General features: G+C 38.2%; 1 protein-coding gene across 2 annotated transcripts; it reads right to left on the reverse strand.

Annotated features, from left to right (window-relative positions):
* Window positions 1–583: 583 nt before the first annotated feature.
* On the reverse strand, window positions 584–14,958 carry rab24 (RAB24, member RAS oncogene family). 2 transcript variants are annotated; one of them, XM_034140041.1, is made up of 9 exons: window positions 14,597–14,958; window positions 12,998–13,119; window positions 11,999–12,067; window positions 10,753–10,831; window positions 7,873–7,940; window positions 6,991–7,090; window positions 5,907–5,957; window positions 3,360–3,419; window positions 584–2,304 (listed from the first exon to the last, which is right to left on the reverse strand). In XM_034140041.1, exons 2-9 carry the CDS (start codon window positions 13,112–13,114, stop codon window positions 2,237–2,239), a joined length of 612 nt encoding a protein of 203 aa, XP_033995932.1. In that variant the 5' UTR covers window positions 13,115–13,119; window positions 14,597–14,958; the 3' UTR covers window positions 584–2,236. The 2 variants fall into 2 exon arrangements, with proteins under 2 accessions (XP_033995932.1, XP_033995931.1); XM_034140040.1 differs by having other exon boundaries at window positions 584–2,307.
* Window positions 14,959–15,906: the final 948 nt, after the last annotated feature.

Here is a 15,906-nt window from a genome sequence, read left to right on the forward strand (position 1 = left end):
TTGAGATTTCAGCAGCACAGTGAAGTTTGTAAGTTGGATATTCGGCCGACATCTTACAGGGCGTCTTCCTGTCTTCAATGACACAAAACCAATTACTATATTCATTTGAATATTTCGTTTTCTTTCAAAAGGTCCATTTTGAACAGCTTTCATGTCATGTGACCCATTGACTCTTAATCAATACGACATTGTATAACTACTCTGGAAAAGGGGGCCACACTTCTTATTGATTTTAGTGCTCCTTCTATTGGATACGATTATCTTCTTCACTTCTGGATTGATTATGGAGCATGACATGGGAACTGTTAAAAAAAAAAAAAAAGAATTCCTTTTATCCATTTCATTATGGATTGGGATGATTTGTAAATTATACATTTCCTTTCCCGTATATTGCCATTATTTTTACCCAAGTGAGAAGGTGAGATAAACACAAAGGCAAAAGAGTGAATCCCCATCAAATCTAACAGATCTTTAAAAAGTTATTTCAACAAGCTTTTAATTTCACAGAACATATTTTTATATATTCTCCATAAAAAATATTGTGCATTTAATTTCCAACAAATGACACATCAACACGTCAAAGCAGCGACACGGAGGAAACAGATATTATCTTTTATTTCCCCACGTCTTCCAGGCAGCATAACTTAAAAAGGCAATAAATTAGAGTCCTGAAGTGAGACAGCTGTACAGATTGTTCTGAGGACATCGAGAGGACATGTTTCCACATTCACCCACAACGGCTTTTCTCCCGTTTGTGAAATCTGCAGTTTTTCACCATAGTGGAGGGGAACTTAAGTGTTTCTTAAAAGCTTCAAAAAGGAACATGTCACTGAAGCAACAGACTGAACGAATATTTGCGTTTCCATATGTGCTCTATGCATTTGAAATGACAAAATATAATTTTAGAGTTTAAATGTGGAAAAGCAAACGTTAAAATGTTCTTTCAGTCTGCTCGGGTCATGCAGTTTAATTACAGAGATTTTGGCGTCAAGTGAAATCAGAATCTTAGCTTATTCTGCAAAAGATGATGTGCCAGAAACATGTTGTCGTCACTGTGGATGTATTATAGGAACATGAAACTGGACTACAAAGATGGCGGCCATTCATTTGAAAGAAAGTTGCTAACGGAGTGCATAACCCAATGTTTTACCAACTTCAGTACATCCCATAAACGTTACATTGGGATGACTTGGAGGGCTATTCAGACATCAATATATGTGTTGTCAATAGTCTTATAGGCGTCTCTTTTATAATGGCAGTCTCACCGGAAAAAGCTTTTAGGTGCGGCAGTGTTTTTTTATTTCTGCAGTACCACGAGTGACCCCTGCTTGTTATCAATACATCCATAATGTTTTTGTAAACGTTAAAGAGCCAGCGCTCTGCAAAATGTTGTACATTTAATTTGTGGGTAATAAGGCATACATTCATATCATTCGTATCATTTCATTCATGCACAAACTCTGGTGAGACTTCTTTAAGGTCTGATCGAAATCGTTTTCTTCCTCGTTTCATAAGTTACGATAGATATGGGGGACAAGAGGTTATGCTTTTACAAAGATGATAACCTTTTGGTAATTTTAATAAACCCTTTTCCCCAACCAAAATACATTTTAAAAAAGGGATCTTAAACGCTGCTAACCCTTATTTTCCTCCACCTTTCCTCTAGTCATGAACCCAGAGAGAAACGTATTCAGATCAGATGTTAAGAGTTGTCTCACCAGACTTAGTTTTTCTCATCGGCCTCTCAGGGCTTCTGTAAACGGGAACATTGGAGTGTTTGTTTTTTTTAGATCCAGCTTGCTTCACTCCACTCCTGTCAGGTTGTGCAGGAATAACAGACAACAAGGTTAAATATCTGAACAAAAACCAGTCACCCTCCTCGATCTCTGCACTGCAAACAATCACGTTTTCATCCCCTTTTTTTACTTCTGTGGTCCAATCCAGAAGAAGCTACGGAAGAACCAAGGACATCACTGGGTAAAGTGTTTTGTCGTTTCCATCCCTCACACCCAGTAACAGCCTCTAGCAGATCTTCTTCCATAAAGTTTTGCAGCCGTCAGTTTTTTTTTTTTATGGCACAAAAGAAACCTATTGAAAAACATATTGTGCAACTTGGTATTTTGTGACTTGGATCCCAGCTCCAGAGCAGAGTTTCCCATCAAATGTATCCAGCATAAAATCCAGGTTTTTCATCCAACCGGAGTCAGGCGAACAGGTCCGTTTCCCTTCCTCTTCCTCAGTTGTTATGGCAACAGGAATAGAAATACGAGTCCTTCTTCTGGCTCAAGTCCACGCTCGTTTCCTCTGCTGAAACACAGGAAGACACAGTATATGGTATTTAAAAATACATTATTTTACTTTCTTGTTCTACTCTTGATCCCTCTTTCTCTTGCTGCATCTTGTCTCCAACCATAACACTAAATAACATGTATGTTATAAGTGCATTCAAAAGTAGGAATGGTAAATGGACTGTACTTATATAGCGCTTTATCCAGTCTTTAAGACCCCTCAAAGCACTTTACATACTACATGTCGTTCACCCATTCACACCCATTGCAGTGTACCTTACTCTAGGAACCAACATTCATTGGCCATGCCATCGGGAGCAACTCAGGGTTAAGTATCTTGCCCAAGGATACATCGACATGTTGACTGCATGGGCTGGGATCGAACCCACAACCTTCTGGTTGAGAGACGACCGCACTCCCTCACAGCCACAGTCGCCCATGCATAAGTAATCACAATATTTAGTCTAGGAAAATGTCTGAATGAAGCATTTCGTAGAGAAGTCCCGGCCTACAAACTGTATTCTGCAGACTTAATAGAAAATCCCTGTTTGGTACGGATCCTCTTAAAAAAAAAATGACACCATGAGCATTTTAATGATAAAAGATTATTTAAAAAAAAATGATCAATTCGTATAATACAACATATCATATCACAATTGCAATATCAGTCAATATAATCACAATGAGATTTTCTATCAAATCGTGCAGCCCTATTCAAGAGTAGATTCTGTCATTCGCCTCTATCTCAATGTATATTTCTTATTGTCTGTTTACATGTCGCTGTACTTGGCCTGTTTAGTCCCGTTATCGCTTATTATCACTAAATGAATAGCTAAGTAGCAGCTCTGGGGACAAATTCAGGTGGTAGACTTTCTATTTTCTTTTAGATTATAGCCAAATAAACTGTTGCTGGGTCTACACAGATGAATGACAGATACTTACACTAGGGCAGGTGTTAAGTTATATCAATGGAGAGCAGTGAGCGGTGAGTTTGGGGGGTAAAGGGGGTCAGTATGTCCCAATCCCCTATTTAAAGGATTCATCCACAGTGTGTGTTAATAAAGCACTCACGTTTCATTTCCTGGAAGGCATTGCTGTTGTAATCCTCTGCAACTTTCTGGAACAACTCATCTGTCGGGGAGAGGAAGAACGAGTCCTGTCAGTTTCCATCAGTTCATTCACAGAAACAAGTCCATGCGGTATAAAAGCACAGCGTCCATTCAGCTCAGTGCACTTTCACTATGACGCTATCTCTGCTAGGAAACATGCAGCGAGGCTAAAAGGCTACAAATAAGCCATTACTGCGTTCCTCTCATAGAATCTGAATTATTTACACAAGTTAATGTTGTGGTAGATTGCAAAACTGTAATGTATAATGTTCATTTGGATATAAATACGTTTTTTTAAATAGTTTCCATGAACTGTTTACAGATAAAAGGCTGTGAGACTCTTCCTCTGTGCTGTCTTCTTTTTATAAAAACATAAATATATGTCTCCTACGTCTCAACTTGACTCATGTGTTACGTTGTTATGCACTTCCCTTTTTCCTTCAAGAGAATCAGGGCTGCTTTCAAATAGCCACCGCTACATTCCCCTCGTTAATATAGTTGTAATGTTTCCCATGCTGGTATCAAGTTCTCGATAATACTGCTGAGATTGTTAGATTGTTATCTTTACTGCAAATGTAATGCCACTGCTTTTTGTCCTTCAAACATACTGAAGACCCCCATTACGTAAATATTTGTTTTGTGTTTGAGAGCCTCATACTTGTGTCCCAGCGGAGTTTAAAAGTAATGATCTGCCAACACTCTCTCAAAAAAGCCCTCAAAACTCACCTCTTCACTCTTACCTTCAACTCCTCACCCACTAACCCCTCGCCCACTAACTCCTCGCCCACTAACCCCTCGCCCCTATTCCACCGAGCTTGGAACTTTTTATTTTTGTTGTTATTTTTCTTTACTTGCTTGTAAAGCGCTTTGAGCACCAGAGGCCTGTACTACGAAGCCGGATTTTCGCTTAGCCGGCTGACTTCAGGGAAAACTCGGGCTTTCCGGTCCTACGACGCTGGTTCTCTTTTTAGCGGGCTAGATCTCCATGGTAACTTATGCTGAGCGGCTAACCTCCTCGGGAGGAGGTTAGGTGGCAGGCTAAGAGATCAACTCAGTGAAAGCACCGCCTGCTGACCAATCAGAGCTCCGTGTGCGGAGTTTAAAGATATCAAGTCATATTACAGGATAGAGGAAATACAGAAAAACTGCCGTTGCAGGAAAGACGGCCGGCAAAAATCAACTGACTGTGTGAACGTGAAAATTCATAGAATATCCCCTCCCATCTTCAGAGCAATCTGACTAATGTAACATTAGCGTTAAGAAAGCTTACTTAAATATCTGCCATGACATAAGTAACCGGATCAGAGTAACATTAAGTACAGTCCGCGGCACTGTGAGTGCAGACTTCGATGTGTCCCATTATCATTCATATCATATCACATCATAATGTATCATATATTTCCTTATCTGAGTCAGCTTCTTGAGCCGTATCTGGCCGTGCAACACTCACAGTGTCACATACTGTATGCAGAAGTATTATTTTAAGCAACACATTAAGTTGACGAAACACTTGAGTCAAATTCTCCTAATTAAAGTCAGATCGTGTCTTGGACGGGGCAGTGATATCATAAACCTGTTAATGTACGCATTCAAACGCTTTTTCTTTTACCAGCTGTATTCACCTTGCAGGTGCAGCTATGTGGCTTTTATCCTGGATAAAGTGTTTAAGTCATGGATGTTTAAAGTTTAACTTCTTCATATTTGACTAATATTAAAGTTCACTTTTCATTCAGGAAGTATGACGCTGCGCTGTCAGTACGCTTGTCCGTGTTTGAGATTGGTCGAATGCTCCAAATACCACCCCTTTCATGTGAACGCGCACCTAACTAGATAGGACACGGCTGGCTTGAGCGATCCACTTGATAACCAGCGTCGTAGTACAGTTTAGCCAGAGCGCGTATGTTTTGGATTGGGCCAACCGGCTAACTCAAACATATCCAGGTTAGGTTGAACCAGCTTCGTAGTACAGGCCTCAGGAAAAGCGCTATATAAATATTATGTATTATTATTATTATTATACAGAAAAATATTAAATGTGTGCAGTTAATGAACATCAAGAGAACACTCAGCTCTTCTTCAAACAATGATAACACATATTCTTCTTTTTGTTTCCTCATTGATGTTGATTTGGGTACGGAGGAAAAGAGAGAGGGTTTTATTTTCTGACGCTGCGTGAGTTCCCTGACACACCGGGGACACATATTTATGTATAAAAGACATAAAAAAGTGCATTTTGCATGATAGGTCCCCTTTAATATAACTTCTGTGCATATCTTAAGTTGGCATTCAACAGTATCTTTCCTGAAGAAATTACTATCTGATATGTCGGGCTAGGTGTTCTGAGTTCTACAATCAAGCGATTTACGTATTTTAAAGATTTCCCAGATTTGCAAATATCAGAGTCCTGAGGAAAACCCACTTCCTCAATTGACAGACAGTGAATCAATATGGGAAACATTAAACCACTGGTGTTAAATTTGTTCTGCAGATGACTGAAGGTGCGACTCACCCACGTTAGTTCCTGTTTTACTGGAGGTCTCAAAATGCTGGGCACCAATCTCTGTGAAAGAAAACCACGACAGTGAGGTTAAAGGTCAGTGAGCTTCACACACAGAGGCTGATGGAGGTCAACCGTTTCTAAAAAAACATATTCAAGATGTCTAAATGCACTTCAGAGGTCTAACTATTGACAACTTGGGCAGGGTCCTTAACTCAGAGATGTGAATGTTAGTGGAAATCCTGGTTTCACATTTTTCAGACTAAAATATGAATTATTGTTATTGATAATGGACCTAGAGAAGTACCAGTAAGTAGACATTGAAGGGATTGAATTAAAACAATTCAATTATAAAGTGGATTTAAGATGTTGCTATGTTTTGCGTCTGCATTTTGTACATTGAAAAAAAGAAAGTATCACTGTGGCTGCAGCACCACAGGAAAGAAAGGCTTAGATCAGGGGTGTCAAACTCAAATACACAATATAAAAAAATGTGTACTAGTCGAGGGCCGGACTGGTTCAATGTTTATTGCAAAACTTATTGAAATGAACTTATTGCACATATTAAACCTGGAACTAACAAAGCTTAAATTATTGCCTATAAAAACAACATTAAACATTAAATAATCAGTTGCATTCATTTCTTATGGCTCTATCTGCAGAGTCATTTCTTATGATTACATTTTTCCATAGGCCAACAACAGCTTCAAAAAAACAATTCCCCTCAAAGAAAAAACCAAACATGCCCTGTTGTCGTGAGAGAAAAAGTGCAGAAGGAAACATCCATTAAACTCAGGTTGCTGCTCTGTGATGCTAGTTCAAGCCAGATACTTGGCATCTCATCTTGGGTGCAAGTTCATCAATGTTTGGGCTCAGGCTCTGAGCTGAGGAGACCCTCAGGATTGAGTGAAGGTGTGCGTGCAATATACCGGCGGGCCAGATCTAATAGTAATTAGAAATGATCCTGCAGGCCGAAATTAAATCCACCGCGGGCCTTGAGTTTGCCATGTATGGCTTGATGATGACATAACAAACTATATTTTTCACAGTTAACCAATATGACTAAATATCAAACCCCTATGCAGAGTGTAGTTACCGTCAGCAAAGTCCTGAGCGTCGTGGTAGTCGATTTGTCGCAGACTCCGGTCCTCTGAGATCAGGTCGCTCTTAGAGCCGCACAGGTAGATCTTACAGTGCTGCAGAACAACAGAGAGAGAATACATCAAACACACGGTGACTAACGGACACTTTGAGGTGTAGAGAGAACACAAAGTGCAAATAGTAATAAAGCGCATTCGTTTTCAATTCATTCACAGAACAAATATTAGGTGCCGGGTTTAGACATATATAGATAAATACAAATGTGATAAATAGTAGATAAAGAGATTGTAAATGAGTGTAATGTCCCTGAGTGTGAGGTGCTGTGGGTTTGAGCCCCATGACATTCAAAGGGGAGTGGGCTGGTTCTGAGTGTGAAAGTTCAGGAAGGTTATAGTTTCCTCTATATACCAATCCTAATGTTGTCTATTTCTTGTAAAGCCCTTTAAAGTTAATTTAATTTGTCTGAAAGGTGATATATCAATTAAGTTCAAATGATTGATTGATAATCCTGTGTCCTAATCTTTTCATGCGTGAAACCCTTTTGTCAAATTTAGACTGCATTTTATTCAGGCAAAATTATTGTAAAGCATTTATTAATAAAATGTCTTCTTTTGGTAAATGAAAAAAGGTTTTAGTGGAATAAAATGTTTCGAATTGTCAGCATAGGTATTAAGAATCTATAGTTCTGGTATCTTTGTCAAAATGTAGTGTTCAAATCAACGAAACAAAGAAATATAGACACACACTTTAACTGTTCCTGTGTTATTTAGGTGGTTTTATGAACTGGTAAAAGCTGTATAATCAGAGTGTAAGGTAACACATCATTGAGTCAATCAGCTGTGTTGAGTTTAACGTTGGTCTAGAAACGCTCTCTTACTTCCTCGCAGTTCTGCAGCTCCTTCACCCAGAACCGAGCTCTCTGGAAACTGCTGCTGTCGGTCAGATCTGAAAGGTAAAAAACACAAAGGTAAATAAACCCAACCCTGCATGAAGTGAACCAGGAGAGCAACACTAACACTAGAATCAATAACTAATCTACCAGCTCTTCTCTTTCAGTGATGTATCCCCAAGGAAAGTCACATTAAGGGTATTTGAAGATTAAGTAAGCTGTCGAAAGAAGATCTGAAAGTTAAAAAAACAACATAATGGAAAACTGATAAAACAAGATGAATAAGAGGATCATTTGAAAGAAGTTGAGACGTGAAAACGACTGTATTATCATGAAGAAGACCCCGTTAATCTCATCACACTGTGTTTGTCTTCATCAGAGCTCTTATCTGCTGATCAGACTCGCCTCTTCTCTAGAATCAAAGTGTTTCTCCTATCTTCACGATTAAAAATGTATTACATTTGTTTTTTAAAGGACTCTTTTTGCTTTTACATCAAGCTTCGAGTCTCAGTACTGTATTGTAGGAAACCTTTATTGACACTGCTGTGATGTGTATATGTTTACATGTTTAGCTAAACATCATAAACAGTATTTTTTTATATAAGACTTTGATCCTGGAGTTGTCAATGTTCAGGTTAATCTTTTATTTTTTTGTTGTTTTTTTGTTGTTGTTGTTTTGTTGTTGACCAATCACAACAGAGCCCGCCAGCTAACCAATCAGAGCAGACTGGGCTCTGGTTTCAGACAGAGGGTGAAAAGAGGTGCTGCAGCACAGGCAGTATGAGAAAAATAGCTGTTTGAACATTAAAGCATGGAGACATGTCCCAGTAGAGACACTACATACTGATATACACCTGAACATCAGCAGGAGAGGACTCTTTAAAGTAGAGACACTACATACTGATATACACCTGAACATCAGCAGGAGAGGACTCTTTAAAGTAGAGACACTACATACTGATATACACCTGAACATCAGCAGGAGAGGACTCTTTAAAGTAGAGACACTACATACTGATATACACCTGACCATCAGCAGGAGAGGACTCTTTAAAGTAGAGACACTACATACTGATATACACCTGAACATCAGCAGGAGAGGACTCTTTAAAGTAGAGACACTACATACTGATATGAACCTGAAAATGAGCATAGTGTGTCCTCTTTCATAACTCAAGGATCTTTGTTTTGTTGTCTTTGGTGATAGTGGGATATTGCAGGTGTGGTTTAAAACTTGCTTTCACTTGTATCTGAAGTTGTATTATCTTAAAGGTCCCATGTCATGCTTTCCGGTTATTACCCGTCCCCTTGTGTGTTATGAAAGTTTTTTTTATGCATGTAAACGGTCTGCAGAGTCACAAACCCTCACGGCCCCTACACACGGCGGCGTGCGTTGACGCTTGCCGACGAGCATGTCTGAAGCTAGACCAACAACCAATCACCTGAATCTCCCGCCCCGGACACACAAGCAGCAGTTTGATTGGCTAGAGCTTGTACTGGCATATGATACGATTGGCTGACGCTTCCGTCGAAGCTTCAAAAGTAGAACACTGCACCCAGACCCCACGCAGCATTCTCATCTGTTTGTCATTACTGGTGTCATTTTCTGGTTGCTAACGCCATTGTAACACATAATCACTGATGTTCCGCTGTAACGGTGGTGGACTCATCAGAACAGAGTGGGTGAGCTGACCAATCAGAGCACACTGGGCTCACAGGGAGGGGGGGCAGGAGCTCCAACAAGGCGTGTAGGACAGAGAGTGAATACACATACTTTACAGAGATGCTGTATGAGAAACCAATGTGAGTTTGGAAAATTGCACAATTTAAATCTATTCTAGTAGACCTCAACAATGGAATTATGATCAGTAGAAATGGCCATGACATGGGACCTTTAAGTCTCTAACTGTGTGACTATCAATGGCACAATGCTCAGTTCCCCCATTAGAAACACCACAAACACTAACTCTATGCTTTCAGTTCTGTATGCGGTGAAGTACATTTAGAAATGCATCCAGCTGGTGTGCCCTAAATACTGAAACGCCTCCAACACAGCAAACTGAGAGCTGTCCCATTAGACTTCAGCCACAATAAATGTCACTTTGTTTGTGCTTCAGGTATTTATTAACTGCCACAAGACATATCACAAGCACAACAAGCAGTCAACACCATGTCAGACAGTCAGGGTTTCATTAGTCACGTATATAAGGAAAGAATTTCTGGTATTTCGTTTGCTATAATACTGCTGAGAAATATATCTCTTTACTGTACATGGTTGAATTTAAGTTTAAAGCTCATTTGTTTATCCATTTGTCAAAGTAACTGCTCTTTGTTATTCACACATACTGTAGTTATATATATATATATTAGTCAACATTATTTTTGATTTATTCAAAAAGCCAATGTGTCATTTGTCACATACCTAAGGAAATATTCCTGTCAATCAGATGGGGATTTTCACATTGTTGAGTAACACTACATTGAAACAATATTCAGAGAGATCAGAGAGATCATAATGATGAAGCTGAAGAAAACTTGGATTTGCTGTAGCTACTTTTAAGAGCACTGTTTCTAACATTTGACCAAAAACAGATGGGTTTTGGGCTAAAACTTATATTGAAGCCTGACTCTGTTCCATCCATCTAGCTGGGGAAGCAGAGTATAAACCAACATGTCTTTCCACCAGTGAGTTTCAGTTTAAGTCAGATTACCAGCTATTTGAATGTTTAAAAAAACGTGCATACTTAATGAGGCAAATGTGTCACATCTAAGCCGTTAAAGGGAATGAAAGAATATAACCCTAATATAAACGTTGATGTTCAGAAATAGGTTTCTTTGGTTTAATCAATGCCACAAATGTAGATTTACCATAAGAGACGATGGCTGCACGGGCTCCTCTGTAGTAGATCCTGCTCATGGCTTCATATCGCTCTGATCCCGCTGTGTCCTGAGGGAGAGAAATGTAAATACATCTACAGTAAATGGAGACATGATAAGAAGACACCACAAACTGCTTCCTGTTATGTTTCTGCTTTTGTATGTCTCAGATCTGATTATATTATTGTACACAGGCAACATTCCTACAACCCCCATGCAGGCTTTACATGCCGTTTAACCCCCAGTGTGACAAACTCTGCAGCTGCAAGCTAACTTCCCCTCACTGCTGCAAAGGTTGTGAATCCCCTAAACCTCAGACAAGTTGTTTTGGCATTAAATCAAACTCGTATTTATTTATATTTTCTGACACTTTTTTCTCCTTTCCAAGTCATATGCAAACCATGCATAGTACATCCATTAGAGATAATGAGAAGTGTAACACATACATAATTTACAACAGCCTGCGTATGAAAAGTAGCTTCATTATTAATTAGATAAGACTCTAAAACAGACAGTGAATGAGATGTCTTTCTCACGTCAACCAACTCTCAAAATCACTTACCAAGTTACCCTATTATTAATCCTTAATTTAGCGCTTATTTGAACTTAATTTGGAAAACAGACCATGGATCAAAAACGTATAAACACATTATGTTGTGACAGAACGATTAGTAAAGGTACAGTACAGTAGTTTATGTATATGGAAGAGAGTATTACTGTATTATAATGAAAGAAACAATTAAAGGTAGGGTAGGTCATTTTGGAGAAACCAGCTCGAGATCGCTAGAATTTGAAAATACACAGCCGGAAAAAATCTGCCACTTCCTTACAGAGCCCCTCCTCCAACACACACGAACGCGCACATGACCAATGAGGGCACGAGATAAGTTTGTGCACAGATGGAAGGCTGACAGGCAGGTAGGCCATCCAATTATTTTAGCCGGGCCGGCACTACGGCTTCCACAGATTACATTTTTTTATGGATTTTTTTGTCAAAGCACTTAAGATATTCATTGCTATCGGGATGTTAAGAGCATTCCATGGAATATAACAAAAAGTGTATCTCGAGCCGGTTTCTCAAACTTACCTACCCCACCTTTAAGAATCAACTTATTGATTGAAACTTAATAAGCCATAACTGTTGTATAAAATACATTTGGCTGCGTTATGTTATTAATTAAGGTTCAGTATAATATTCCAGATAATAATTCACTATATAAGGTATCTTCTGACTCACCCATATTCCCAGGGTGATCACCTTCTCTCCCACTTGGATTGGTTTGGCAACAAAAGCAGCACCGATAGTCTGCCGGAGGAAAAACAAGCTTCAGACACTCTCTGTGGACTTATGGGTACTTTTAAACTGAATTTACACAATGACATTTTTGTTAAATAATTCTTAGCATTTAATGACCGAGTGGGTAAAGTGTGGATGATGAGATCTCTTTCTTGTAATTACACCTATAAAACCATGAAAAGACAACCCGTATTCCCTTTTACAATGTCTTTAAAAACCAGGACAATATCTTGTGTCATATCACCGTATCAATATAAAATTGAGATATGGCTTAACCATCAACAGCTATTGAATTGCTTTTGAACTAAATATAAATATTCTGTTGTGATTGGTCAACCGCTTAGAGATGTCCCGCCCCTTAGCCTATCATATACAATGTGTTGGAGCGCTAGCCCATAGAAGCACAAGTGTTACATAGTGATGTCAGTATGTTAAGTTAAGTAAACAAAGAAGTCCAATGGAGGCACTTCAGGCATGGGGGAGTGTTTGAGAGAAACTCCATCTGGCAGGAGAATTTGCAGACCATTTACATGCACAAAAACTATAACACACGGAAAGGGAAACCCCCATAAAGCATAATAGGGCGTCTTAACTCGGGACAAAACCCAACCGTGACTTCTAAGTCCCCTAACACTCCTAGTCTGAAAACTTTCCAAGGATACTTTACCGTTTTATGCAACTGTTATAAAAACCTCATGGCGTATTATCAAACAGGACATGAGAAAGGCGTGTCTGAATAGCTCCAACATTAATATGCAAGAATCCCACAGAAACGCTTGTCTCATGCTTACAGAAACACACCGAAACATTACTGCATCAGTTTGTATGAGGACCTTTATGCTTCAAAATTAACACAGACATGAGATACATTCCCACAACCTCCCTAGGAAAAAAATGCTTTTCATCGTAGGCATGGAAATTGAAGCAGCTGACACTCACGTTCTGGTACGGGCCGACCAAGAAGCGATGGTGGACGTATCTCTCCACCAGGCTGGTCTTCCCCACACTCTCCTTTCCTAGCATCACCACTTTGGCATCCACACGCATCGCACTCATGTTAACTGGAGAGTCGAGGGTCGAGGGAAAGGACAGGAGGAGAGCACAGCAAAGCAAACAGAAGGGGGGGATGTTAATGTACACCGATGCTTAATGTGCCGTGAGGTGAAAAGACAAGATACACAACCATTGAGAGCGCTAATGAAGTCAAACAATACCATTGAATTTAAATAACAAATGTACAAGGGCTATTGTAGGTAATTTATTTATTTATCCTTATTATACAGGGATGGGAAAAGGGGTGAGATTAATGAGGAAGAACTTGGATATTTTATTATCTAAGACTTAATGTGTTGACAAAAACTAAAATATTATCTGAGGTTATAAAGTACTACATTTACGAGACAAGACTGAGAGGTTCTCTGAGATTAAAGCATATATTTACGAGAAAACTTAGAAAAACATGTTTTTTTGTCAAGTAGCTACATCTACTTTGTCAGGTATTGTGTGAGAGGGTAATCCAACCTTGCAAAGTGAAGCGATGCGTTTTCTTGAGAATAAAACCAATTGGGACAGAGAAAATTTAAGTTTGTTGTCTTGTTTATTTTTCCGGTATAATATTACCCAGCTCTCCTAGAAGGGCCCTAAAATGTTGTCCTAATAAAGTGGTGTTTAATTATTTTAAGAATAATCATACACATTTAACAAATTCTAGAGTTTCTCTGTAACCTTTTTTACTTCCTCTTATCATCTATGACATATGTTGCATCTTTACGAAATATTGGAATATTATTGTATGTTATGAAGTAAGAAAATATTAAGTAGAAGAAAAATAAAGTAAAAAAGTTAATACACTTCTTCAGTATGTCTAATTAATTCCTAAAACTGGATATGGATATGAATGAAAAGTTATATAATCTCTATTTCTTGCTGACAGGTTTTCTGATAACATCTCAATAATGACCAAAGCTTTAATTGTCTACGTTTCGTTTCAGCTCAACTGTAAATGGATGAATTACTCTCCAAAGTAACAAAGCATTAACTTTCTATATATTACCTGACATTACAATGAATTTGACAAACATCTCAGAGGGAAAATGTAAGTTTTTCTACACTACATGTAATTGATAACTTCGCAGATTCAGATTAATAAACCAAATATGATGTTGTTTAAATCACAAATTATTAATAAGATAAAATAAATGGTAAATTGACAAAAGAGTTAACATTTAGCATCTGCAACATTAAAGCGATGAACAGATTATGGCATCAATAACTATAATCCATGAGTACTTTTTACACTTTAAGTACATTTTGAAGGTAATACTTTTGTACATTTACTTAGCTAACATTCATAATAAAATACTTTTACTTGTAACAGAGTATGTGTACAGTACACTGTGATATTACTCGTTATTACTCCAGTAAAATACCTGAGTACATCTTGTCCACTGCCTCACTGGGACAAACATGACATAGCCAAAACAAAACCATTCATATTAACGTTAGCTAACAAAGCTAGCTTCACATAAAAACACTCACCTTGTAGCTAGTTTGAATCAAAAAATCTTCGTTAACATCTGATCTCCGTCCAGGAACCGAGCCGAACCGGGACTGTCATCCGAGTTGTCGAACCTTTCTGAAGTACAGCCGGTGACCGACCAACCGGCGGCTGTTTACTGGCAGCGGCAGCTAGCTAACGTTGCTGTTGCGCAATGGCTGAAATTACAAACCGTCACTTTTAGATAAGACAAATGCAATAACCGGCAATCACAGGAGTTTGATTTAATAAAACCAGCCCAGCTAAGTGATGAGGATCAGCTGGCCGGAGACGGAGCTGTTACTGAAGGGAGGGATTTCTCCATCTGAGCTTTGTTTGTTGGGGTGGGAACCAAAGAGGCGGGTGTTTCCAGGAGATGGAAGTGCCCGAATGCGTGGAACAACCGCCGGATGTGTACAATCCGTACAATCCAGGCCGCCATGTTGGACCGGGACACTTGTTTGTTTATAACTTTGTGAAGCTGGAAAATAACTAAAGATGTCCTGTGCAGACTGCGACTGTGTGATACAAAGGTGTATGGAAATTACTAGAATAGAGATTAGATTTGGCGATTATAACATCATGTTTTGTTTTATATTGCCATACTATGTATTGGATATGGCCATAATAACATCATGTTTTATTGTATATGGCCATAATGACATCATGTTTTATTGAATTTTGCCATTATAACATAATGTTTTATTGGATTTTGCTATAATAACATAATGTTTTATTAGATTTTGCCATTACAACATAATTTGTTATTGTATTTGACCATACTAACATAATGTTGTATTGTATATGGCCATAATAACATCATTTTGTATTGGTTTTGGCCATAATAACCTCATGTTTTATTGAATTTTGCCATATTAACATACATCTTTTTTGGATTTGGCCATGATAACTTATTGTTTTATTGGATTTTGCTATAATATAATGTTTTATTAGATTTTGCCATTATAACATCATGTTTTGTTTGATATTGCCATCATAACATAATATGTATTAGATATGGCCATAATAACATAATGTTTTATTGAATTTGGCCATAATAACATCATGTTTTATTGAATGTTGCCATTATAACATCATGTTTTATTGAATTTTGCCATTACAACATAATGTTTTATGGAATTTTGCCATTATAACATCATGTTTTATTATATATGGCCTTAATAACCTAATATTTTATTGGATTCTGCTATAATAACATAATTTTGTATTGAATTTTGCCATTATAACATCATGTTTTATTGGATTTTGCTATAATACCATAATGTTTTATTAGATTTTGCCATAATAACAT

This window comes from Trematomus bernacchii, unplaced genomic scaffold (assembly GCF_902827165.1).
Source record: "Trematomus bernacchii unplaced genomic scaffold, fTreBer1.1, whole genome shotgun sequence".
Classification (NCBI taxonomy): domain Eukaryota; kingdom Metazoa; phylum Chordata; class Actinopteri; order Perciformes; family Nototheniidae; genus Trematomus; species Trematomus bernacchii.

What these genes read in the sequence shown, in the direction of transcription:
- rab24 (XM_034140040.1), bottom strand. Translation starts at nt 13,114, where the DNA reads ATGAGTGCGATGCGTGTGGATGCCAAAGTGGTGATGCTAGGAAAGGAG. An exon ending in TGGTCGGCCCGTACCAGAAC is followed by an intron (nt 12,068 to 12,997) that starts GTGAGTGTCAGC and finishes TTCCTCCGGCAG; the next exon opens with ACTATCGGTGCTGCTTTTGT. An exon ending in TAAAACAGGAACTAACGTGG is followed by an intron (nt 3,420 to 5,906) that starts GTGAGTCGCACC and finishes TCTCCCCGACAG; the next exon opens with ATGAGTTGTTCCAGAAAGTT.